At 43.9% G+C, this 24902-nt stretch overlaps 1 protein-coding gene across 6 annotated transcripts in view; it reads right to left on the bottom strand.

The window, feature by feature from the left end:
- The window catches only part of SUSD6 (sushi domain containing 6), a 92929-nt gene that overhangs the window by 47669 nt on the left and 20358 nt on the right, over window positions 1–24902 (bottom strand). For all 6 annotated transcript variants that reach the window (XM_075754239.1, XM_075754244.1, XM_075754241.1 and 3 more), the window contains one exon: window positions 1957–2144. In XM_075754239.1, the coding sequence (XP_075610354.1) occupies window positions 1957–2077 (121 nt within the window). In that variant the 5' untranslated portion in view covers window positions 2078–2144. The remainder of the gene's footprint in view (window positions 1–1956; window positions 2145–24902) is intronic.

Below are 24902 nucleotides of genomic sequence, written 5' to 3'. Positions count from 1 at the left end.
CATCACTGAGCACCCCCATCCCTCCCAGCAATTGGCAGCTGGGTTGATACCTCCCAGTCTCAGAAAACCTGTATATGGAAGCACTCCTCAGCAAGCCCTTCCCCTCCACCAGCATTTTTTCCCCTGCATGTCTTGCCCTCTGCTATTATCCAGGGCTCCCCTGCACACACACACTCACTTTCTCACCCCCCCCCTGCAGGAAATAGCTCATGCCTAGCCACTATAATCCTATTTAGCTGATGATCTGCCTTGATCAGTTTACCACAGCTGGTTTCAGGTCCTGAAGCAAAAGGAACACAAAGGGAAACAATGCAGAACCACTCTTGGGTCTTCTGACATGCTTAACTAGTGCTTTAGTTAATGTGACTGGATGCCTCAAAAATGATATTAAAAGGCTTGCCAGTATTGTGGCTGCCTCTCTGCATCCAGCAGCCCCGTGCAGCACAAGGCATTTGCATACTGATTACAGAGTCAGTTGAAGGTGCTGCAGTATGTAATGGGAGTTTCAGATGGGGATGGCGCACTCCAGCCTGAGACTGGGAGGCCCATCTGACAGGCCTGCATCTGAAATGAGGCAGTGACATTATCACCAATAGCAGCAAGACTGGAAAAAACAAGGACAGACCAGATCCAAAAAGACCTTGCCCCTTTCCTACTCTCACTATTTGTTCTTGCCAATTTGTCATACTCTCATCTGTGTCCCCCCATCCCTCCTTACCTACAAAGCCAAAATCAGGCCAAGACGACATACAAGTCTGGGATATCTGATTTCAGCAGCCTCTCCCTTCCAACTTGAAGAGCCAGAAATACTAAAAGGAGATCAACTCCTCCTCCAGTTTCCAGCACCAGTAGACTTTTCCATACTGGATCACCTCAGCTTTGAGTGCATCTGGCAACTAACATTGATTCTGCTCTAGCATGCAGAGGCCAATTCAGGCTTCACTGATGCTGAGGAGTGTTGGCCATGGGACATTTTCAGGTGGCATGCTGTGTCAAATAAATAGGATTTTTTTATAGTTATGTCAAGAACTGAGGTTTTGTTTTCAAATGTAAGCTATTGTTATACATTGCAACAGCTGCTGAAATCAAATCTATGTGCCTTTTTGGGACTAACCTTCAAAGTTCTGTGCACGAGCACACAAAGTTATTCCTTCCATCCCATGCCACTTATGATCAGGCATCTCTCTACAGACAAAAGCTACATCATGCCTGGTCTGAGACACAAGGCATGTTTCAGGGTATACTGGGTAAACAAGCACATACTTCACATCACATATTACCTTGTGAGTATCCAGCATATTGTCTTCTTCCTCTCATTTCTAAGAGGCAGATCCCCTCATCTCTGCTGAGATTTTACATATCATCCCATTGCACTGCTATTTACATTATTCTCAACACTTGTCCATCAGATAACCATCAAGAAGTTAGAAAGGGGAGAGGGAAAACTCAAGCTGCAAAGAGGATCTAATAGAGGGGTGCAGTTAGCAGGTGTTGAGGTGTCAGAAGGTAGCGCACAATTAAAGCTGAACAGATTCATCAGCTTTGCTAAGAAATGAAGACAGTCTACACTTCCAAAATTACTTGACATGAGCAGTTGCTACAGGGCATACACATAAGAGTGTCTACACGAGACTCTCACTCAACTAAAATGTGGTCCTTGCTATTCAGACAGTCCAAGTGCTCCCAGCTGCAGTGAAAGGATGAGAATGGAGGGGAAAAAGGCTGGGGGAATCAAAATGACAGGGCAAAGGACAAGCACCTATTGAGTAATATGCAAGACTCGTTCAGTTCAGACACTGCTCTCTGCTTAACAAGTAGTGACGGAATTTTTCCTGAGAGTACTGAAAGATATGTACAAATGCATCAACCATCACCAGCTTCCCCATAAAAATATAAGGACATCTCCATACTTATACATCTCCCCTTCCTTCCAGCATATGCAAAGGTTTCACTTACCTGTGGCCTGTGCTTCCAAGACAAAGGTACCAAAGATAACTAGCAGAAGAAATAACCCATGGCTAGTCAAGGCAAGAGACGATCCTGTGCTGTTCTTTGGTGCTACCATTCCATGGCACATCTTTTACCCACCGAAGTTTCTTTTTAAAAAATTCCTGAAAGGTCCGGTTGATCAGGAGCACCCTGGTCTACAGAAAGAGAGACAAAGAAAGAAACAGTAAGTGAACCTTGAGCCAAACACCTACAACATCTGGGGAGGGGAGAAAAAGGGGAAATTCAGAAACAAACAAGAGCAACGTTTTGCATGTTCTGGCATTTAAGAATCTTACCAAGCATTCACAGTTCACAAGGTAACAGGGGCAGAAAAGGCAATCCTCCACAGAGGAAATACTAAAAGGACCTGCATTATAGAGAGACCAGAACTTTTCCCTCAGCCTCTAATATTTCAGGTGTGAAGACTGCCTAGCTTACAATTAATTTTAGCTTTTCCTTTCAAGACAGCCCCAGAGGATATAGCACCTGGAGAATTTGTTTCAAAATAACTTCAAGAGAGCCAGCCTTCCTACACCCCCACCACCTTTCAGGAGGTCTACAAGACACAGCAGACTATACTAGACAGCTAGGATAAATAAATCAAATGCTTCTTCAGCCACCTGGAGAGGCACAGCAAATCTGACAGCCAGCCGGCAGGCAGGCAAACACACACTTAGGAGGAGGAATGTAAAACAGCTTGCAAACCTCAGGTATAATGTTCTGACAGTACAGAGCATAGCAATTAAAATTGCAGGATGTGACACTGCTCATACCTGAGGACTGAGGGATTCAGCCACAGCCTATCAGGCACCGTCACAGCAAAAACTCGCACACAAACACACAAAGCACAGTCGGGAAATCAAGAAAGCACAAAATTGAACTCCTATTTTTAATGAAGGAAAAAGATCCACCAGAATACATGTCCCACCAACCTAGTATAGTATGGTTTTAGCCTGCAAGGCCTCCAATGGTAACTCTGGACCCGGATGAATAACAATGTCATGTGTAACTCCAATGCTCATGAAAGAAAGTTAGGACTAAAAAAAAAAGTTGTGTGTACTGGTTTTACAACAGAGGAAGGAGAAAACTGGGATAAAGATAACTGGGGGAGTGATGCAGTAAAAACACCCAAACAAAAAAAAACCCAAAACAGAGACACATTTCAACACTTCTATCATGCTATTCTTTACACAAACATCTAAAACTCTCATGGAAAAAAAAATTGTAGAAATTAATGTTTCTTTACATTTGACCACAGGAATACTTTTAATTTTGAAGGCAACCCCATTCAGCCACAGCTTCTTCAGTTAAATGGATATTCATACTGAAGGGGGATTTTATTTTTTTTGATCCAAATTTCCTGTAGAAATTCAAAACTGCTGGGTAACTCTAAACAAATTTGAGAGGTGCAGAGGCAGGTAGCATATTCTTTCATACCCTGTGAGAACAGATGGGAGACTTGGGTTAGTGTTCCTTCTACTATGGAAGGCAATATGACTTTCAGATCCTAAAGTACTTCTGAGATGAAGTCAACACACCAGCACTGACCAGAGAAACACACAACTCAAACAGCCACAACTCACATTTCCAATTACTGAGGCAAAAAAGAAGCTCTATTATGGAAGGGAATATGTAGATTTGTCATTAAATGACTGGAAGTCATCCTAGTGAAAAGAGGATTTCCTTAGTTCCACGTCACTACTTTGCTCATATTTACTTCACAAAAGGGCTATCTAAAATTTGGATCTTTCAAGTCAATTAGTCTCTACCAAAGAGGAATTCTTTGTCTGCATACACCCCCACCTTGAAATGTCATTTCAAGATGACATTTAAACTGCCATGTGGCAAGTCTGGAACTGATGCTACAATAAACTCTGTGTCTGCCTCTTTTGTTTCTTGCTTCATTTGGAGGGGGAGGGAAAGAAACAAAGCTATCCCACTCTAAGCCTGTAGCACAGCCTATAGATCTCATGTCTTCCACAGATGAGGAGCCACTACTTTGTTCACCAAACGCCTACCTTGCAGAAAGGAGTAAGGATGCTGCCACTCACCTGCTAGAACTCCTTCAGCAACAATTAGACCACGGAATGAAAAAAATACTCCTCTGTGAAGAAAGCCAAGCCAGATAGTCTGTACATCTGCCGCCACCTCTCAGGTCAGATCTCCCACATATATTTTAAGTTCATATTCAACTGGAAGAGGCTAGCATCTGGCCTATGCTCCAGGCCAACAGCTGGCTGCTTTCTTCTAAGAGTCACTGCTCTAAACCAAATTACAGCTCTGACAAAGCAATGCATCATCTTCAGCAAATGGCCCTTCTGATTAGATCAAGACAGGTCTGCCCTCCCCATTCCAATTTAATGAAGCCTCATTAGTACAAACAAACTCTGCAAGTCTTGCCAAGGTATCTTTTAAAGGTGGCCTTCTGTGCCCTTGGAACAGTGCTTGCCAGGTGACACAGCAGCAGCCAGAAGGAAAGGTAGGGAAGAGGGCATGCAATTATCACAGGATTTACTGAGTTGCCTGAGGTGTACTACCTTGCCCCACGTGTCTCCCTCTCCCAAAGATTGTAAGCAGAAGCCAGCAGTCCAATTTTGGTCTCTACACAACAAGCAAGTTAGAGATACCTAATACAAGAATATCTTCTGGGGGAATCAATTATTGCTTGTCCTTGATTCGCTAATAGATTGCTCCAAAGCACAGCACTGTTTCTCCCCTTTCTTCTGAAGTCAGGCGCGGTTTCCCCATTTCTTTTCAGCTAGTCACTTGGGTCCCAGGTTATCAGGAATCCCCTGCCAGAGGCACAGGGCTGCCCCACAAGGAATGCAGTAAATTGCTGCTGCTATGCCTACACTAACATCCCACTAAGCTGATTTAGTTCAATGTGGGATTTGAAGGAGACGCAAAGGCAGCAAAACTATTTAGTGGAAGATAGCATCAATAAACCCCTCGGAATTGTTAGGACACAATGGGCACAGGTACTGCCTGCAAGGATCCTCCCATGGACTTCAGCCAAGTTACAAAACTTGTCCCCAGCCTTGACTTTTCCTTGACAAAATTGGAAGATGAAAGAGATTCTGGCCAGATAAGAAGGTATCCTTTCTTCCCAGAGGGGAGCTGGTGGTTGGGAGGCTATTTAAACAGACATTCAATTCTCTGAAAGCTAACTGTTGTTTTAGCACATTCCTTATACCTACGGCACAGGGGGAAGCAGCTTTCATAACTCTTCAGGCCTCCACCTCCAGAAGTTAACTGGAGTGCATTGTAGAGCAGCACATTTGTGATAGACGTACTCTCAGAGAGACAGCTTAACAATTCATGGGTTCACATGAATCAAAGTGATTCCCTCTTTACACACAGCATTAAGGAATGGGCTAGTTTCTTTAATGGATCCTTGAAACAATGAGGCAGAAGCCGCCAGAAGCACAAGTATACAGTGAGGACACTTCAGACCCATTTCACATGCTACAGCCTAGGCTGAAAGGTTATGGGAGGATTAAGTTTACATAGAGATGTTTTCAAAGATAATATTTAGTATAGCCAGCAGTTCCCATAAATAAAGTAAGAAGGGGAGAGGAGATTCTTCTCTGTTAACAGTACATCAGTCAATAGAGGTATTTTTGTTTGCTTTTCTTCTAATGTCCACTTTGAAAAACACCTACTAAATATGGGTAAGAAAACAAACCATCCTCTATGGCCACAAAGTCAATTGCCACACACCCTCTCAGGGAATGCTATGAACAAGGGAAAAAGTACTCATTTCTCCTGAAGTACCTATACATGCTTTTCTTGTTATTTTTGACCTCCCTGGCCACATCTAATTCTATCGGGGCTTTAGCTTTCCTAACCTGATCCCTTGCTGTTTGGACAATTTCTCTGTATTCCTCCTAGGCTACCTGTCCTTTCTTCCACCCTTTGTAGGCTTCCTTTTTGCATACGACTTTGTCCAGGAGCATTTTGTTCATCTGTGCAGGCCTCTTGGCATTTTTGCTTGACTTTCTCTTTGTTGGGATGCATCTCTTCTGAGCTTGGAGGAGGTGATCCTTGAACACTAACCAGCTTTCTTGGGCCCCTCTTCCCTCCAGGGCTTTGTCCCATGGTACTCTACCAAGCACATCCCTGAAGAGGCCAAAGTCTGCTCTCCTGAAGTCCAGGGTAGTGAGCTTGCTGTGCACCCTCCTTGTTGCCCTAAGGATCTTGAACTCCACCATTTCACAGTCACTACAGCCAAGGCTGTCCTTGAGCCTCACATTGCCCTCCTTGTTGGTGAGAACAAGGTCCAGCATGACACCTCTCCTCGTTGGCTCCTCTACCACTTGGAGAGGGAAGTTATCATCAATGCATTCCTGGAACCTCCTGGATTGCTTGTGCCCTGCTGTGTTGTCCCTCCAACAGGTATCAGGGTGCTTCAAGTCCCCCATGAGGATCAGAGCTTGTGAACCTGCGGCTGCTCCTATCTGTCTACAGAGGGCCTCATCCACTCAGTCTTCCTGGTCAGGTGACCTGCAGCAGACCCCCACTATAGTGTCACCTGTCCCCTGTGCAACCTTTAATCATGACCCATATGCTCTCGATTGGCTCCTCATTCATCCCCAAATGGAGCTCCACGCACTCCAGCTGGTCATTGACATAGAGGGTGACACCCTTGTCCTTCCTATCCTTCCATTCCAGCACTTCAGTCATAGGAGCCATCCCACCATGTCTCCGAGATGCAAATGAGATCACAGCCCTGCAGGCATGTTCCTCTTTCTAACTCCTCTTGTTTATTCCCCATGCTACTGTGCTTTTGCACAGGCGCATTTAAGGTGGGCCCTGATGAAGCTGACTGACTGGCTGGAATTCCTTTGGGCTGCACTTTGGGTGCTCTCCTACTGACCTGTGATCCTTCTCCCAGCTCTGGGCATCTATTGCTGGCACTAACATCAAACTGGTAGGAGTGGGATGGATTGAGGTTCCCTTCCCTTGGTAACTTTAAAGTTCTCTTCACCAGCTTGGCAAGCCTATGACCGAAGATGCTCTTCCTGTTCTCTGACAGACGGACCCCATCAGCCCAGGTTTCTGAAAGCGAGTCCCATGGTTTAAGTAGCTGAACCCTTGACTGTGGCACCAGTCCTCTAGCCATTTGTTGACTCGCCAGGTTAGATTGGCCCTTTCAAACTCCTTCCCTTTGCCTGGGAGGACTGATGAAAAAAACACCTGCACTTGAGTCCCTTATCATCACTCACAGGGCTCTAATCCTACCTGATACTACCATTCCCAGCTCTTTCTTTTCTTGAAGTCTTGTCATCAAGCAAGCTTCCCAGTGAGGGGACTAAAGCTGAAGCATCACTACACGGCCAGCCCAGCTTGCACAACAAGCAGTAGTTCGCTTGTATGTGAACTCCCTGAAGTAGGCATCAGCTTCTGCTGAAACCACACAGGCCACATTTTCTACTCATTCTTAAGCCACAATCAGCAATTTCCAAAGATGACATGCTTGTATATGGCAGGATTTTTTTCTAAGCTAAGCTGTTTGGGGACCTCTGCCATTTGGAGAATGACATTTCTAGGCCTTCAGAAGCTGCCAACTCATATCCTTTGATCCAAGATCCTTTCGTAAGCATGTACACATTTTCCCAGGATTAAGACTAATTTTGTGATTTTTTTTTCCCCATTTCATCACAGCAGGACTCCTAGGTCCCCATGGAAAAGTGTTCTTTGGAAGGTCATACACTCAGGACATGAAAGAGAACCCGATTTGGTTAGTTCTGGTTCACCAAGGACATAGGATGTCGGGGGGTGGACAGGACAGTCTGAGGTTCTCCAGTTTTTCAAGATGCCTGGCACAGCTTTCCATTGCTGGAAAACAGGTCTTCAACCTGGATTCTTTACAGTTCGTTTAAGGAAACATTCAGTATGTTTAGAATGCTACTGGCTTGCTTTTAAATACCACACTTGAAACTTGCAAAAAAAAAAAAAATTGGTTATCCTCATGTACATAAGAAATATCTATTTTATCCACACAGTTTCTGCCTCACAGAATACTCAGAAATTGTTTGCTATCTCTTGAATGCACACAGTAAAGATCTTGGCAGCCAGGTGAGCGATGGGTGTGCACAGCATACCTTTTGAAAGGCTAAGCACAAGTGCCTCATGGTCACACTGCAGGTGGAACCTAACGTGCAGCATGGTTCAGAGGATTTAACCTTTGCCCTTAGTTACTGGTTTTGTTGTATCCTTATTTTGCCTGCTTTTCAATGAGCAGTCAAGCTTTAAAACAAAAAAGTCATCCTCTTGGCTTATTAATAAAAAAAATAACAGAAAAATCAATTCAAGTGCCAGCAGAGGAAAAAAATCCCCAGTTCTACTTACTTTCTGTAGCTAAACCAGCTGAACTGAAGGCTTTTAGAAACATAATTGTATTTTTAACATTTTGGATTAACTTCACAGCTCAAATAAAATGTTCAGTTAAACTAGATGCAAAGAAAAAAACCAAAGCATTCAGAGTGACCTGCAGACAGTTTAGAAAAATTTTAATCTGACTTCCCAGCACAGCCAACTCTCAATTATCCAGGATAATTGGAAAAGGTGGAAGAGGAAGAGAAGAAATAAAAACCCATGTAACACAAACACACACACAGTAACCAAATGATCTAGAACACATGTGTTTGGTAGCTTCATTTTACACCTTCATCTTTGGATTATAAAAAGGTAGATTTCTGCATAGCACAGGCACAGCATAATGCACAGGACTGAAGTGCACATATTCCCTGCTACAGACAGGAATCACTAGGGCAGACTGAGCTGCTTATTCCAGACACTGGAATTATTGCACATCCTCCTGCAAACCAAGACCTGATTGCAACCTGTAGAGAAACCTGAATTGTTGGGGTTTCCTTCCTCATTCCCCAACTGTGCCACAGGGTTTGCCCTATGACCTGCAAATTCAGCTGTTTCTTTCACATAAATATCTTGGTTTAGCTTTCACCTCCTCTCTGGTGAAGGCTTCTAAAACATCAGGACAATTGTTGGCAATGCAGAACTCCCACTTTCAGGACTGAACATTAGAGTTTGCTCAGAAAGAAGCTTGCTGGACAGGCTAAATTCTGAAATTCCATTTTAATCTCTGATAAACAGCATGTGCCTAACTCTCCACAGCCCCACTAAGGCACACTTAAGCTTTAAGCCAGGAAACTGGATTTTTCACTACTGAATAACCAGTCCTTCACAACTGGGAAAGTCACACCAACATTCCTACCCCAAGTAAATAAACCTGCAAGATTCACCAATTTGCACAGCTTATTCCCCAGCCACCTCCTCTCTATCCTTCCTATCACAGTCTAAAGTCCTATTTGCATCTAGATCATGCTTTTGCACCCCTCCCTTGCTTACTTCCTTATTTCACTTGACGTTCCTCAAGAAGTCATCCTGAGGTTAGCCGAGCATATTCTTCTGTGGGCTAAAGGCAGGGACCACTTCCTTCCTCCATCTATTTCTCTTCCATGCTAGCAGCTGGGTGCAAACCTTTGCATATAAGCTTCTTCCCTGCTGCAGCCCAAAGATAAATGCACAGCAGGCTCAAAGATATTCCTGAGTGGACCAAACAAGCTGCAACTCCAACCGTCCCCTTAGAGGTAAGGAACAAGGAAGGAACATACTCTTCAAGGTGCGCCAAGAAGAGGTGCAAAGTTGCCAAGGGGAGGGGAAAAGGGGTGGTATTCAGTACCCTTCACTGCCTGTTGCATGATGGAAACTCTGAAGTCAGTTGTGGATTAACCCCAAACAACTTACCATTCCTCAGCCCAGTGTGATGCACAGGGCAATTTTTAAGTACACAAGGACCCCAACACACCTTTGCTGCTCAGGACACCTTGCTTGTCAGCTTCCTCTGTTCCTAATTATCCAGCCAATGAAAATGAACAAGACAAGAGGCCTAGAACCTCTTTAAGAAATGCCTGTGCACATCCAAGAAGCACCAGAAAGAAGACAACAGCTCAGATCCCAAACCCTGACCCTCAACAATTTTTTATGTAGTATCCCCTTGAGAACCACAAGACATACGTGGGCGTTTTGAAGACATTTTGTTTGGAGGATTCATTGGGCATAAGTCAGTCAAGTGAGGGGCTCCTACATTCCTCAAGGAAAACCAGAGTAAGCATATTTTCCACTGCATACTTTAAAAGTCCATTTCTAGCTCACTGTCAGACATAGTTCACAGATTTGCATCTCCTACAGTCTAAATTGCCATCCTTTTCCATGGAATATTAAAGACTTAAGAACCAAACAACCAGCCACACTGGTCTTCTAAATATATCTGTGCACTGCAGCAGAAAGTTTCATCTTCCCAAGAAACAAGTAGGCCTCCAAAAAATGACGTCACTTCAGGACCAACTGCATCAGACACCCAACTGCAGAGGACAAACTGTTAGCAAGGTACTCTGATACATCAACATGTAGTAACATTGTGTCACATCACAGCCTTTAAGGCATAAAATGTTTTCTGTTCAATTGACATCCTTTCCCATCCTGTGACACCCTGAAGAAGAGGACACCACAGCAGAGCTTGCTCTAAGACCCGTTTTTCATTCTTATAAATAACACTCTCATACTTTTATAAACAGAGTCAGAGATGAATTGTTAAAAGCAGTCTTAGTTTTGTGAAGATAACTCCCCATTTCCAAGTACTGTGGTTGCCATGCCAGGTCACAGTCACAGAAAATTTTAATTTTATGACTAAAAAAAAATCATCCCATTTTCCTTGCCTAGGCAAGTGAAAGAGAAAGCACTAGATATCATTAGCTCCCCAAATTTTAAGAAGTTTCCTTGAAAGTCATAGAATTTCACCGGAAACTTTTTCTGTTTTACTTGGGAGAAGGAAGATAAGAGATCAAAATGTGATTGTCCTTCCAAATAAGAAAGGAGAAGCTAGTTACAGGCAGGCTGTGAACTTCCAGGCACCAGCAGGAAGGAAAAGCAGAGTGTGCTAGACAGGTTAATGCACACAACCCCAGTGCATGGCAGATTTCTGTCCTATTACAAAAATGCTTATAGCAATGGGGTCACATCATCAGTGAATGAAGAGAAACCAGTTATTTAAAAAAAAAAAAAAATAAAGTAGTGCTGGATCTGCTTTAAGGGTTTGGGGTTTTTTGTTGTTTTTGTTTGTTGGTTTTTTTTAAGCATACTGGCATCTATTGAATCTATGGGAGAAAGTAGAGACTGGGCGATGTCACACGCAATCTTTCCCAGTTTTGGGCTTTTTTTTTTTTAAATATGTCTTTATTTGGAAAAACATTCCCTTTGGAAACTATTGTTTCAGCATTTTTCCCCTGCCGCACTGCATCAGAAAGGCTAGGTTTCATACTTTCAGCTTTAATCAGTACAACAGCACATTTACAGAGGACCATATGCACAAAATGTTCCAGAACGCTTTCCAAAAATAATAAGTCCTAAAAAAGAAAACTCACAGTAAACTGAAATGGCTTCAGGGAAGGAGAATAAAGAAAAGCTGTGCAAAGGCAGAACCTCTTGTTTCAACAAGCTTGAAACGTTACTTTCAGTAAGAACAGGGTTCTTGAAGCAGCACTGGATTAGTAAGGTAACTTGTATATCCAGGATGCTTTTTTCATTTATGCAGCTGTGTTAATCTGTTTCAGGGAATACGCCACAAGGCCCATGTACAGTAAAAGCTTATTTTATAATCCCTCACTACTAGAATGTGCTTTTCCTCATCCTTACCACTTGTTGCGCTTTTGTTCCAACTGATGTCACTAAAAGCATCAGTCTGCTATACACGCAGCTGCAATACCACCAGGCAGCACGGCCATTAGAGGAGGACACCTATTTGGGAAATCTTTTTCTATCAAAGCCCTCTATATATAAAATTCAGTGAACCAGTCTGACATTTAAATAAAGAACTATACTAGAAGATGGAGGCAGTCTTACATTTATTCCTAAAAGCACAGCTGTGAGACAATTCAAGTTTAGAAGCTGCTATCCCAGGTATGAAAACATCCACTCACCCACTTTCAAGGGATGATGACAATTGCTGTGCAGTGCTTATTGTTTGTATCACAGTTTATATAGAAACTTTTCCACAATAGACACCTTGTAATATCAGAAGCTTCCAGGCTAAGAAATCCTCAATGTTTGGATGTCTGTCAGCACAAAGGTCTTTTCAAAGATACACACACAAAGACTCTGAGAAATAAGACTGTCCTTTAAGTCCTCTGAAACCTTCCAGCAGCCTAGTACCATTGACCAAACTGAGAAAGTTTAAAAAAAAAAAAAAAAAAAAAAAGCAGAGTTTCAAATTCTGGTTCTGATTGTAAGACTGCATTTGGGATTCTAACACAGCAGAGAACTGCTTCAATAGATCTCAATAAAGGGAGGAAAAAAAGCAGGTCTTCAAAAGGTCTCAGCACCTTCACTCAGTTTTGTATTTATTAGCTCACTGTTTCCCTTTTCTTTTTTAGTAACAGCAAAGTCATTAGATGTTTCTATTGCTTTTCCTATTCAGGATGCACTGTGCTAATGTCACAGATGCACTTGTATTGCCACAAACCCTCACTGTGGCAGAGGCCGATCACAGTTGCTTTGGGCACGTTTCACTCCACCGAGCCCAGCCACATCACTCTTGCCAGTGTACAACTGAAAAAGGAAAAGTCAAATTTTGCATCGCCATTCAAACCCCTTGCAACTAAAATTGTGGGACAACCAGCACATCACCTGCATGCAGAACCGCTCCTGTGAGGCCACAGTCAAGGGCGGCTGCAGAAGGTGGCCCGGGCAGGCTCCCCAGCTGGGCACCATCATCAGCATCAGGCATGCCAGCGTCCACCTCAATATTCAACTTTCAGACTCTAGGCAAGATGCCATAAATCAATCTCAAAAGTCAATACTCAAGGGCTGAAAGAAGAGGGGGTGGGAAATAGGAGTCCTAACAGCTTGCTTCCTTTTAAGTCACTCTCGCAGTTACCAGTGCACAGAGAGCACACATCACTATGCAGAAGACCCCCGCAACCTTTTCTCTCTGGCTTCCCTCAACAGATTATGCTTAATTTGATTTTCTAACAAGGGATCAGTTGTAATTATATTCTGATTTGAGCAGCACAAGCTAGAAACATCAAACCAGAGAGGCACTCCAAGAAGGACCACTGCTCATTACGTGTCATCAGGGGAACATACACATGCCCCACGAGGAAACCAAGCACTCCAAAAAGAATCCCCAGGACAGGTCCCTTTCTAATAAGGTGGCAAACTGACTTCCTGAGACCTACAACCACCATTCAAAGGTTGTGCATTAAAAATTTCCACCATTAAATTGGGGTGAGAGAAAAGCATGCCAGAAAAGAGAGAAGTAGAGTCCACAGAATAAAACCTATCATAAAAAAACCCTGTAATATGCATCTCAACAGAAGGTGAATTTGAAGCTTCAACTTCTCCCTCGACTACTCGACTCAGTGACATTTACAAAGCATTGCTATTAGTGGTAAAAATATTTGATAACAAAAAAAAATATCTGTATGGACACTGTTTGCTGGAACTAGACCAGGCCAGAGGTGGGACTCAGGATGCTCTGACCTGCAGCAGGAGGGGGAGCACACCCACAGCCTCCTGCCCCCATCCCACAGCACCCACCCTGCAAGTGTCACAGGGATTGCCATTCCTCTGCTCCCGGAGGAGGGGCCTCTGCCCAGCTGCTACCAAAAAGAAACTCAAAGAAAACATTCAGCAGAAGATCTTGAGGCAGCTGAGGAGCACTGCCTGGTACTAACTGTTCATTCAGCAGCTCTCAGCACCTTGTTTGTATAGCAGCAATGGTTCCTCAGCCTTTACTGACACACAGTCCAGTCTGCCCCTTGGACATCAGTGCTGGGGTTGAGACCTGTCCCTCCACCATCCAAGCACTTACAGGCTTGCACTGCTACCTTGGCTGAAGGATGACTCCTTCCTCCTCGTGACTAGACATCCCCATGCTGCTGCTCCCATGCACACTACACAGCTAACCCTCCTCTCCACAATGCTGATGTGACTTTCAAGGAGCTCGTTGGGGAAACTGGGTCCTTACACCAGCACAGCTCTGGGACCAGTGGAAGCAGCAGCTGGGGAGAGGTAAAAAACTCCCACCTCAGCTCTGCTGCTGAAGCCTACTGTGTGTGGAACCAATCTCTGACTTAAGCGAGCAGCCTGTACAACATGCTGGGCCAAGTAATTGCACAGGCTTCTTGCTTCTAAAACCACCTCTGTTTTCAATTCACATTAAAGTGTGGCAGAAATAATTTACTATGCATAAAGATGCTCTACATCTAACTTCCCCCCCCCCCCCAACCAATCAGGGCTCCAAGCATCCTGGTTTCCATGTAGATTAAAAGCCAGAAAGCTGGGTGAGAGTGCTCCACAATAGCCAAAGGCAACACAGGCTTGTCTGGTTAGAGGAAGTCAAATGAAATCAAAACCAAAAGAGGGGAGAAATTTGTACAAAAGCAGGACAGCAAGAGGCAGCAACTAGCTCTGGCAGTAAATGTTACAGTTTCGTGCAACAGTGAGAAAGGCTACAAAGCACTGTTGCAAGCAGGCAAGAATCACGCACATGTCAATACTAGCTCAGAAGGAGAGACATTCAAAACTTAGAGGATACAGGTTACTTAACCTTCTGCCTCACACTGGGGCTTTTTCACTAGACCACTCAGGAGTGCATAAGTACAGCTAGGCTTTGTCCAGTCTGCCTCAAAACTCAAGGGAAAACTCTCCCAAAGATCAGATTCCCTCCTGAAACTCGCATGTGCAAAGAAAAACCCTGGATAAAGCCTCAGGCAATGCCTCTTTACCACTAGGACCAAAAACCAGAGGTGAAGCATCTGGCCAGTGACCTGGGCAGCTGCCTCCCTGAAAGCAATACATATTGCCTGCTGTCCCTCAGCCAAGCACGCCGCTCCTGAGTGCTGCCTCCCTCCTAGCTCTAGTCATAGCTCCCTGAATGGGCCAGCTACCAGGCAAGCTTCCATGAAACACAAGCAAGAAGAGGAAGAGAGTCTTAATTGGATTTCTGCATTTTGTCACTTCTCCAGTGCGCTTATATTCACTGTCAACAGGCTAGGCACATGAACGTAAAGGATACCACACACGCTGCCCCAGACACCTCTTCCCCACGCTCCTCTTGCACACACAGAGCTGAGAAGTGGAAGATCCTTCCCCATTCCCCCTAAAATGGGTATTTTAGAGCAGGCATATTTAACTCTTCACTATCTGCAGGGTAGGAAATAACTCTGCCAAGCCACTAGCAGCTAAGTGAATAGTACATCCACTTGACAAACAGGTTGCTCTCTGCTTTGCTTGGAGTTTCGATGTGTCCAAGCATCCTGTGTGATGGCTCAAGCCATCAAACTATTTGTCAAGAAAAAGCACTCTAGCACAGAATTCCCAGTGACCTCTACTCAGCCTCACAGGAAAAGCATAGCAACTTCAGCTTCGACTGCCTTTAAAAGGAAGACTGGGGTTTTTTATCCTCCCCCCTCCCCCTCCCCATTCTCCAAATAAATATGACTGTCCTGCCACAGCCAGTAATCCTCAAGCAATTTCCTGTCCCTGGAGACAAGGTTCCCTCAGAGTGAATTGATTAAATAAAGGTTATTAGAATTAGTATAAAGCATGCTAGTTTAAAAGTTATCCTCTTCATGTTTTTACCTGTAACTTAGTGCTCCAAGCAGCAGCAGCAAAGAGATCAGCTACGAGAGCTTACAGGATAGTGAAATTAATATGCAAAACCTACCAAACTCCGAAATGAAGATCTGAAGCAACTTTTCAACAGCAGAGGATTTTCATGTTTGTTTAATCTATTTTCGAGTGAGTTTCTCAATGGGAATTCACCCAATCTCTTTATTACTGTACTGTTAAGATTAAATTTGCTTTCCCCATTTTGTCAATCTGACATGCAATTTAGTCTTTCGAGAGTCAGCAGTCATCCTCACCAAAACTGTTCTCCTCTTGCCTTTGCAGTCTAAGACTTTGCTGCAAAACAGGCTAAATCCATTCGCTTCATCTTCCAAGTGTTACCAATTTCCTTTTCCTCTAAAGCCAAACATTTTAAATAAAAAACAGAGACACTCAAGTGTTAGTTCCTATAAATGCCAGTTGTGTGGGGGCAGAGCAATTAGCCTGATACCAGTATCAGAAACTTGTTCAACAATTCTCTGGCATCCCTTGAACAGGCAATAGGAAGTAACAGTAAAGTAACAGCACTGGAGCAACAGTTTAAAAGAAACTGAGCAACCACTGGAATTAAGGCATGCTTTGCAAATAAGAAAACCTGTATCGTGCAGAAAGCTATAAACATCAACAGATTGGCAACTGTCTCACATGCACAAGTTAACCGAGCTTCTCATTCTTATCCACAAGAAAAAAATATATTACGCATAGTTTCCGGAAAGGGTCCCTGCATAGGAACAGACAAAGAGGTTTTTTTACACTAACCTCACTTCTCTTCACTAAATGCACAGAGAAACAACTGTCGGGAAAAAAATAAAAAAACAAAACAAAACAAAACAAAAAAACCCACAAACAAACAAACAAAACAAAACACCCAACCATCAAACAACCCAGATGTCATCTGTAGCTCCACCTATAAAGTTCAGGGAAAGATTGTATTGTGAGAATGTCATGTACGGCAGCAATATCCAGAGGAGTTGGTGGTCTGTCACTTGCAACTGTCTGGGCTTCTTTTAGCATCTTTTAAAAGGCCACTTAGAAGCTTCATTTTGTGAAAAGCCTAGCCTCCGCTTGCTTTTACACACATTCTAGCTCACCTAAAACTGCTTTTCTGGGTGAGCCGAACACGACATTTAACAGACGTAAGCAACAGTCGGCTCCGGACAACAAACTATCTTCTTTGTCTCCCTTTGCACTTCAGGATCTACTCTCCCCATGAAGCAGAGTCACTGTTTCACATGCAGAGGGAAGTGGGGGGAGGACAAAGAGAAGCCTGCATTGTGGAAAATAAATAGCTCCATTATAGCTCCACAGGATACTACAAGGCACATTCGGAGGAAACCACCCTCCTTACAGCATACTAGAGAGCACAATAGCTATCAGAAGCCCTTTCTCCAACAGCCACATCCCCTTCCCTGGCCTCTGGCAACAGTCCCGCAGCCTCCAGCCCCCCCCCCCCCCCCAGCACTCCTCAGAGGCGCTTGAGTACGGCTGCTGGAATCATTGCAAAGGCTGCTCCACACCACCACTGCAAGTGGGAAGAAATCCCAGGGAAACGCTATTACCGGCCCTTTTGAAAGGTAGGACTGCCTGCTGGTAAGACAGAGCCCAACAACTTCTGAGAGATCAAGGTTAGGTTTCATCTTCTCTGCCAAGCACGGCCATCCTTTATTTACATCACAGGCACCAACAGTCTTCACTAGTTCCTTGCAAACAAACTAAACCTGAAGAAGCTAATCACATTTAGGCTTTGTTTGCAATGAAACAGATGTAATAGGGCAAGAGTTTCAGTTCTTTGAAGAATCATACCCATTCAGAAATCTTTATTTCTGTCCAAAGAAAGCTGTTGGGCTTTGTCATTAGACCAACAGCAAGTTTCAATCCCAGAACTCTGCATCACATGACATAAAGAAGTTACTCTTCTCAAGAGGCAAAGGCTCTCAGGAGGGAGGCCTCTGTAGAACTGACAGGTACACCCTCAACACCACCATCATCAAGGTAACACTAAACTAATTCTTGCAAACACTGCAAGGAGAAAAGCAGAGCACAGGTGATGGTCTGCAGTGTCAGAAGTTGCAAGATGCCCAACCTGAAATGTTTACTTTGTTTCTGGGGGAAATAAGCTTGACCATCAGACTTCCTAACTGCAGGAAAGACTCCTGATCTGATGAGAATGAAGAATTGCAGAAAGAGCAAAGAGCCAGCCTTGTGAGGGCCATGTAATTTCAGAGCATGGTTCAATGCCCACTGCACATTCCTGAAAGCAGGCTATAGAGCTCAGCTACAATCCAATCAACAGATGATGATATGCAGAGGGATCCCAGTTCACTTCTACAAGTGTTTGCCCAGCCCTACACAAAAAAATGCAAAAGGTTTGAGACTGGTGAATTAAGACTTACGCTAGTAACGTGAAAGACACTGCAACAAAAAAAAATATGTACAATGCACAGTGAGACTCTCACACTTTGCAGAAGCCTAAGAAAAAGCTGAGGAGGGGACTGGAACAGAGGACATGCATCAATATTGGAAGGGTCTGGTTCATGGAACTAGCCAATGTTAAGGGTTGGAATTATTTTTTAGATATTAAGAAGATTAACCCAAGGTCTGCAAATACCTTTGTTTCAAGAGGCAAAGAGGAATCCTCTGCTTCTCTAGACAGTAAATGCTTAAATCCCCATTTCCTACACCAAAATTTTTTCCCCTTCCGCTATTATATGCCAGGAAGAAAGTATGAGGGAAAAAGGGTATCAGGGGAATGAACCAGTCTTGAACTTTCAGAGAAGTGATCCACATAATCAATGCTTCTTTTTAAAACCACGCCTGAACCGTAGGCTACTTTCTATAGGTGACTTGTATAAGAAATCATTTACCAATGGTCAAACCAGAGCTCTAGAAGCCTTCTGGAAGGGTTTCACTTACCATCAGCTGGGTATGCAATATGTTTACTTGAGAAATGTCAGGCCTATCCCCAGCAAGGGTTGGCTTTACTCTCCTCACCTACAAGTAGCCAGTAGACTCCAGGCAAGCCTGTCAATTCACTAGAATCAAGTTGGAGGAGACTAGTCTTTAAATAGCATAAATGCAGGCAATAAAGGCTGCAGCTACCACAGGTTTATCTGGTCTGTTTTCTTATGTTTGAATGCTGAGGCACATTTTCTGAAATAAATGACAGCCACATGCTTCCTTACAACAGGCTCTCCGGTGCCTTACATGGAAAGCATTTCTTGTAAGACACACAGGAAGAAAATGTTAGATCAGATTTTAGTTGTGGGATATTTTCATGCTGTGCAATAGAAAGCCCACTGATCTCATGCTGCTTCTTCCTCTGCTGCATGCATCTCCCTCATCCCCTCACCCAATGACAGCCTCTTGGCTGAAGCATCATCTCCTATCCCCTTCTCTTTAGTACATGCTTTTTAACATCCTTTTTTATACATTACAGCTAGTTGCTGTGACTCACTACAGAAGTCACTGCAAGGGAAAAGCTGCGTGTAGGAAGCCTGGGGCACATGCCAAACGATAAACTTCTGCTTCAGACAGGTATGTGATTAGGCAAAAAAAGCCATTCACAAGCACTTCTTGCCTCATTAGCATTTGCAGGGAAATGGAGGCAGAAATCCAAGCCTAGAAATCAGACCTCACCATGCTAGGTGCTGTATAATCACAGAACAAAAAAGTTCACTGCTACAAAGGTATTACGAGCTACCACCACATGGAGAGAAACCACCTCTTTAATCTGAACCACGACTGGTTCCCTGTGATCTTATTCTCACAGCGGGTTCTTGCTATATTACACCCAGAGAAATTCAGAGCTATCTGGTCTACTGCAAACATGCAATAAAATCTGCACCATGCCTGCTCTTAATGCTTTGCTCATTACAGCAGATTCAGAAGATTGAAAAGGAAATTAAAAGGTCACTCAGACACAGGAGCTATTTCTGTCCCAGAAAACACCAATAATTTGGCTCAGAAGCAAGAATCGAAGAGCAAGACTGCTTAGAAACAGGCTTTCCTCAAATTCTTATCAGTAAATATTTAACTCTCTTTTTATTTTTGTAGCTAGTCACTGACATGAACTTGATACTTATTAATTTATAAAACCAGATTTATGAAAGCAGTAAAGACTAAGACTTTCCTTGCCAATGGCTCTCCCTCTCCAGTCCCCAGCTTTCCCCTCATCTTCAAGTCTTAACACAGCCTCACCTCTGCTTTCATTTCTCTTTCATTCCTTCTTAAGATTACTACCAGACCTCCTTACCCTCTCTGCACACACTCCACACTTCGCACGCAAGAGTGAGCCTTCCCTCTCACACAGTTCCTTGTGCTATTTCCTCAGCTGAACTCATTAACAATGTCTCCAGGACTTCCCATGACTGAAAAAATCGCCCCTGGGCATATAGGAATGAGTTTGTAAGGTTTTGAGGGCAGTTACTTTGTGCATTTTGCAAAGGTCCTGTGTGGCTGCAAGATTAGCAATGTAGTGAGACTTGTCAGGCACACCACCCCCTTGACAAGGGTTGAGCTGTGCTCTCACTTTTTGGAGCTCAGTACAGAGGTGAGCTGCATACTGGTAATGGAGGCTACATTCCTCCATGCAAGGGGTTACCATCGCCCTACAGATACCTGCATCAGGCTTCCCTAAACAACCACAACTGGGAACACAGGAATCTCCTGCTCCAGGGAAAGAAGGAACAAACTGGTTCCTCTCCTGTGCTAGATGTACTTTTCTGAAAGCACGCGGGTTTTGTGGTGGGGGTTTTGGTTTGGTTTTTTTGAGGAGGATAGGAATGGGGGGGGGTGGTGTTTTTTGGATTATTTTTTAACTGTTCCCCAGTTTAGTCATGCTTCCTTAAGAGAGAGAACCTATGCACAAGCATATTCCCCCTTCTTGGCTAGGATCAAGAGCTGCTGCTGAACATATCTTTCAAAGCTTAATACTAAGCCAAAGCATGCCTGCAGCACAGACAATGGGGTGCTGCAATAGCGGTAGGGACTGAACTACTGGGAGTAGTAGGACAGAGAACACAGGTTCACTACATAATGTCTCCAGTCATCTTGAATACTGATCTTGTCCATCAATGTTTAGGCTTCCCCCCTCTTTTTTTTTTTTCCTTCTTTTGTTCAAAGGGTGTACATTTTTGCAGCACCTCAAAGACTGTGGTAACTTTTGTAATGCAAACAAGAACATTAAGAAGAGATCTCTGTCTGTTCTTGATGTCTTAGCATTTATCTGGCCTTTCCTTGCATTTCACCACCCCCAGTGCAGCTGTTCATCTTCTGTTTAAGGACAAAGATGAAATCACTGCCTCCTTGCATCCTTGTAACTGGCCCCAGGGGGATTCTCAGGGAACCTGAGCCTGCTCCCAAACACAGCTATCAGCAGGTTTCGCTCCTGTGGTTTTGTCTTCTAAGAGCAGCATTAAAATTTTAGAGCAATCTATCATAACTGAACACGATTAATCCCAACATCCTCAAACACACCCTTCCTCCCTCCAACAGTCCTCTAGGTTTCAGTCTCCTATATGAGCAGATGCTTAAAACAGCATGGCCCATTTGTAGCAACTACAAGCCCTCACGTGCTAAGCAGCACTGTGCAAATGCATTATCACAGGCGACTTACAGCCCAAACAGAAAACAGCCAGCCCAAGAGCACCCAGATGGGACTAGTGGTTTCTGAGCACAGACAGGAATGGCAGTTCTGTACTGCATCTTTCTTTAGTGCATGGTCTGAGGGAAACCCCCTGGGCCCAGAGATAATCACTTCCCCACCTCTGCTTCCTTCACCAAGAAGAAACCCTCCTCTAGAGGCTCATGCTTTCCCCAAAGGGGAATCAACCCATGACACTACCATAAGCCTTCTAAAGTAAAGCAAGAGACAATGCAGTAACAGACTGGTCACAAGACCTGTGCTAGTGCCTCTTCTCAGTACAACCAGTGGGCAAAAGCACCCCCACCCACACTTAGAACTGTTCCACAGTCATTTGTATATGCAGAAAGCTAGTATCTGCATTCTCTCAAAAAGGAAAGACAAAACTAATATTTGTTTCACTTTAAGCAATCCCATCACCATATACCTCACTGAACTGCGGAAGTTTTTTCTTGTTAAACCATGGCAGCTTTCTTGATATCAACAGCAAATCCTCCTCTCCATTCCAGAAATCTTAAAAAAAAATCTACCACCACATTCTTCTTTGTTTGACACCCTTCTTAGTAAATGCATCAATACTGACACACACTTATCTTTACACAGAAGACTCATAGGCAGGGTCCCTGGACAGGGGAAAGAAAGAAATTGTGACCATAGATCAATTTACAGAGAAAAGGGAAGGAGCTACCTATACCCAGACAAGAAGTCTGCAGAAGGGCTTGGTTCATAACCGCGCCTGTTTTAGCTGCACGCGTGGTAGAGTACATGCAGGTCAGTGTGGCAGCGCAGGCCCAGCCCTGACACTGCCTTAGGGCAACAGACCTCCAGTGGCAAAGCAATGCGCCCCTTCCCACATGAGGATTCCTAAGAATACAGGAAATGACATTCATGAAGAGCTGCATCATTCTCGCCAGCAAGGACCACAGTTTCTCTTAGTGTCGTGTCAAGTGTTTCATACTCCATGCAAATAAAGACACAACAGAAAGCAACTCTGTGTGGGTGCAACCCTTTAATTCCTGCATCCAAACTGAGGGATGCCATGGTCTATCTGCCACTCATTCATCTGCAGTCCACCACCATACGCCTACTCTCCTGTACTAAACTGGAGCAGCAGCTCATGAGTACATAAGAGGACAAACAACTATACTGGCAGGGAGAGTACAGAAAACAACCACGTATGTGCAAAAATATCCCCATTCTCTCACAAAAAAAGATGGTGCTCTGGGATACAAAGTGATGCAGATTTGCAAAGAAATTGCATTCACTAGTAAAACCAAACTACCACAAAGAAGGTAGGGCGGAACATTCTGTTTTATGTTGAAGAACAAAGTGCAGAGACCATAAGTAACAGCAGAACAGGAGAAACTATTCAGCTGAACATACTGACACAGAATGCAGGGTTCAGTTACCACCCATATACACACATGCATCAGATACACAACCCAAGCAACATTTTTGTGCAGCCCCGCCTTATTTGTAAATGCACATCTAGAAATTCAGGGCAATAACCCAATACACTGGAGCTGAACACTATTACAGCCCACTGCAGACAGGCTAGAAAGAAAACAAGGAGAATTTGTGTAACAAAGCAAAACACAGCAAGAGACGAACATCTGCTACTTTTACCAGGAACACCATATGGTCTGTAACTGAGGTATGGAGAATGAGTTCATTCATATTTAAAAGCAAAAGTAATAGGTCACTCCTTCCAAGATAGGAGAGAAAATGCCTGTTCCCTTTTCACCATTCCAGCCCCATCATGCCCCGTCCAGATTTGGCTTTCTGAAAAACTGCTACTGCCAGTAGTCTGGCCCAGACAGTCAAGCTCAGAGCACTTTTCAAAACAGGATGCCAAAAAGAGGAGGATGAGAACACTCCTGTAGTTTTGCTTAGCCCTAACACAAGTTTGATTTATCCACAGCCCAGTCAGAGCTGCAATACTGGAAGACCAGTTTTGTCACTGGCAGATTACAGTAACGCTGTGGAGCTGTGAGGCATTTGGCAGCAGTAAGCATGGTCAGCACAGTAAATCTCAACCACTATCCTTAAGTCATCTTCAATTCCTAAAGGCACTGCACAGAATTGCAACCAACATGGTTGGTTCAGATGAGAGCACCCAAGAAAGCATCTTTTTTCAACAAATGTGAGGCCAGATACATGGCAGCAATGCTTTCTGCTATCTTGCAGAACACAGGCACACTAGCTGAGAAAGCTTCTACTTCAGTGGTGCTCTCTCACATACGGGTCTGCCGTGCAGCAAAGTTACACTACAGGATACAGAAATCAAGAGGGACAATCTTAATGCATCCTCATTATCTCTTAAAAACCAGATCAATAAGGTCTTTTTCTATTTGAACACCTGTTGATGGGTATCAGTTGGAAAAGTCTTGTGCAAGGAGGTAAGATCCCTGGTACTAGCAAAGTCCCTCAACAGCTGTAAAGATATAGCACACAAGTTAATTGACCTAAGAGCGTAAGAGTCCCTCAGGTCCAACAAGTTCTTGCCATATTTGCTGATTCTTCATTCCTCCCAAACCTGAATCCCCACTTGCTCTCTGAAATTCAAGTATTCACTTTGTCAATTGTGTTTCCGTTGCAAGAGACGGATGGCAAAAAGGATTAGAAGGATTTTGCAGCAGTGCTGAGCAGCCTAAGCCACAAAGAGAATACAGTATAAAAGCCTGCTCTGACAATCAAGTGCCAGGAGTAAGTAGAATGGAAAATGACAGGACAGATTAACTAGTGAGTGCCAGCATTACTTCCTAGATCCATCCAGGTCACAACATGTCCCAGTCTCCCTGCTTCATCCCTTTAAAACACTCCAGTCTGAGTCCAGGTATAATATTGCCCTGACCCACACATCTCACTTCATATTCGCTGTCTGCCCATGGAAGGGAATTCAGGCAAGAAACCCAGAGATGAACACACCTACATAGAGAGCAATCCACAAGGGTCTCCAGCAAAGCCAAGCATTTGCTTACAGGAAGACAAAAAGTCAGTCTCCCAGGTACCTGGTGTATAGCTCTCACGTTGACTGCAAGTCTGCTGCTGAGACAGGAAGGCTTTTTCGGCCTCTTCACAAGCAGTAAGGGGAAAAGCAATGCAGCACAGACCAGACACAGACAGTAACTGTCTGGTCGACAGCCTTACAGCCAGAAAGTGCCAGAAGGAAAGAGATGCAATATCTGAATTTTAGCTATTGCCAGGCTAAGTAATTACTGAGAGAGGTGGCCAGCAGCTTCATCTTAGTACCAGGAATTTCATCTTTATCCTTATGAAAGCCAGCTTTTGATAAGTTTGTAGAATGAAGCATCATTTTCTTCCATGTTTTGCCCTCCCTACATATTTCATTTACTGATGATCCTGCTAGAAAAGAATATACTTTGCACCAGAGAGCAGCAGAAACAGTGCACTTGTGTGGGGTAGCAACCTCCTATGGAAGCTGAAAGCTTGATGCAGGCTTCTGACTTTAAAGCCTTCTGCAACTCAGACTTCTGCACACAGCTGCTTATTCTTATGTAAGATTTTCCATGCCACCAGAAGTTACTCCAAATCAATTTCTAGCAAGATCTATAATTTA

The sequence above is a fragment of the Balearica regulorum genome, chromosome 5 (genome assembly GCF_011004875.1).
Source record: "Balearica regulorum gibbericeps isolate bBalReg1 chromosome 5, bBalReg1.pri, whole genome shotgun sequence".
Classification (NCBI taxonomy): Eukaryota; Metazoa; Chordata; class Aves; order Gruiformes; family Gruidae; genus Balearica; species Balearica regulorum.
The sequence above is the reverse complement of the archived record's forward strand: the minus strand, read 5'-3'. Positions and strand labels throughout refer to the sequence as shown.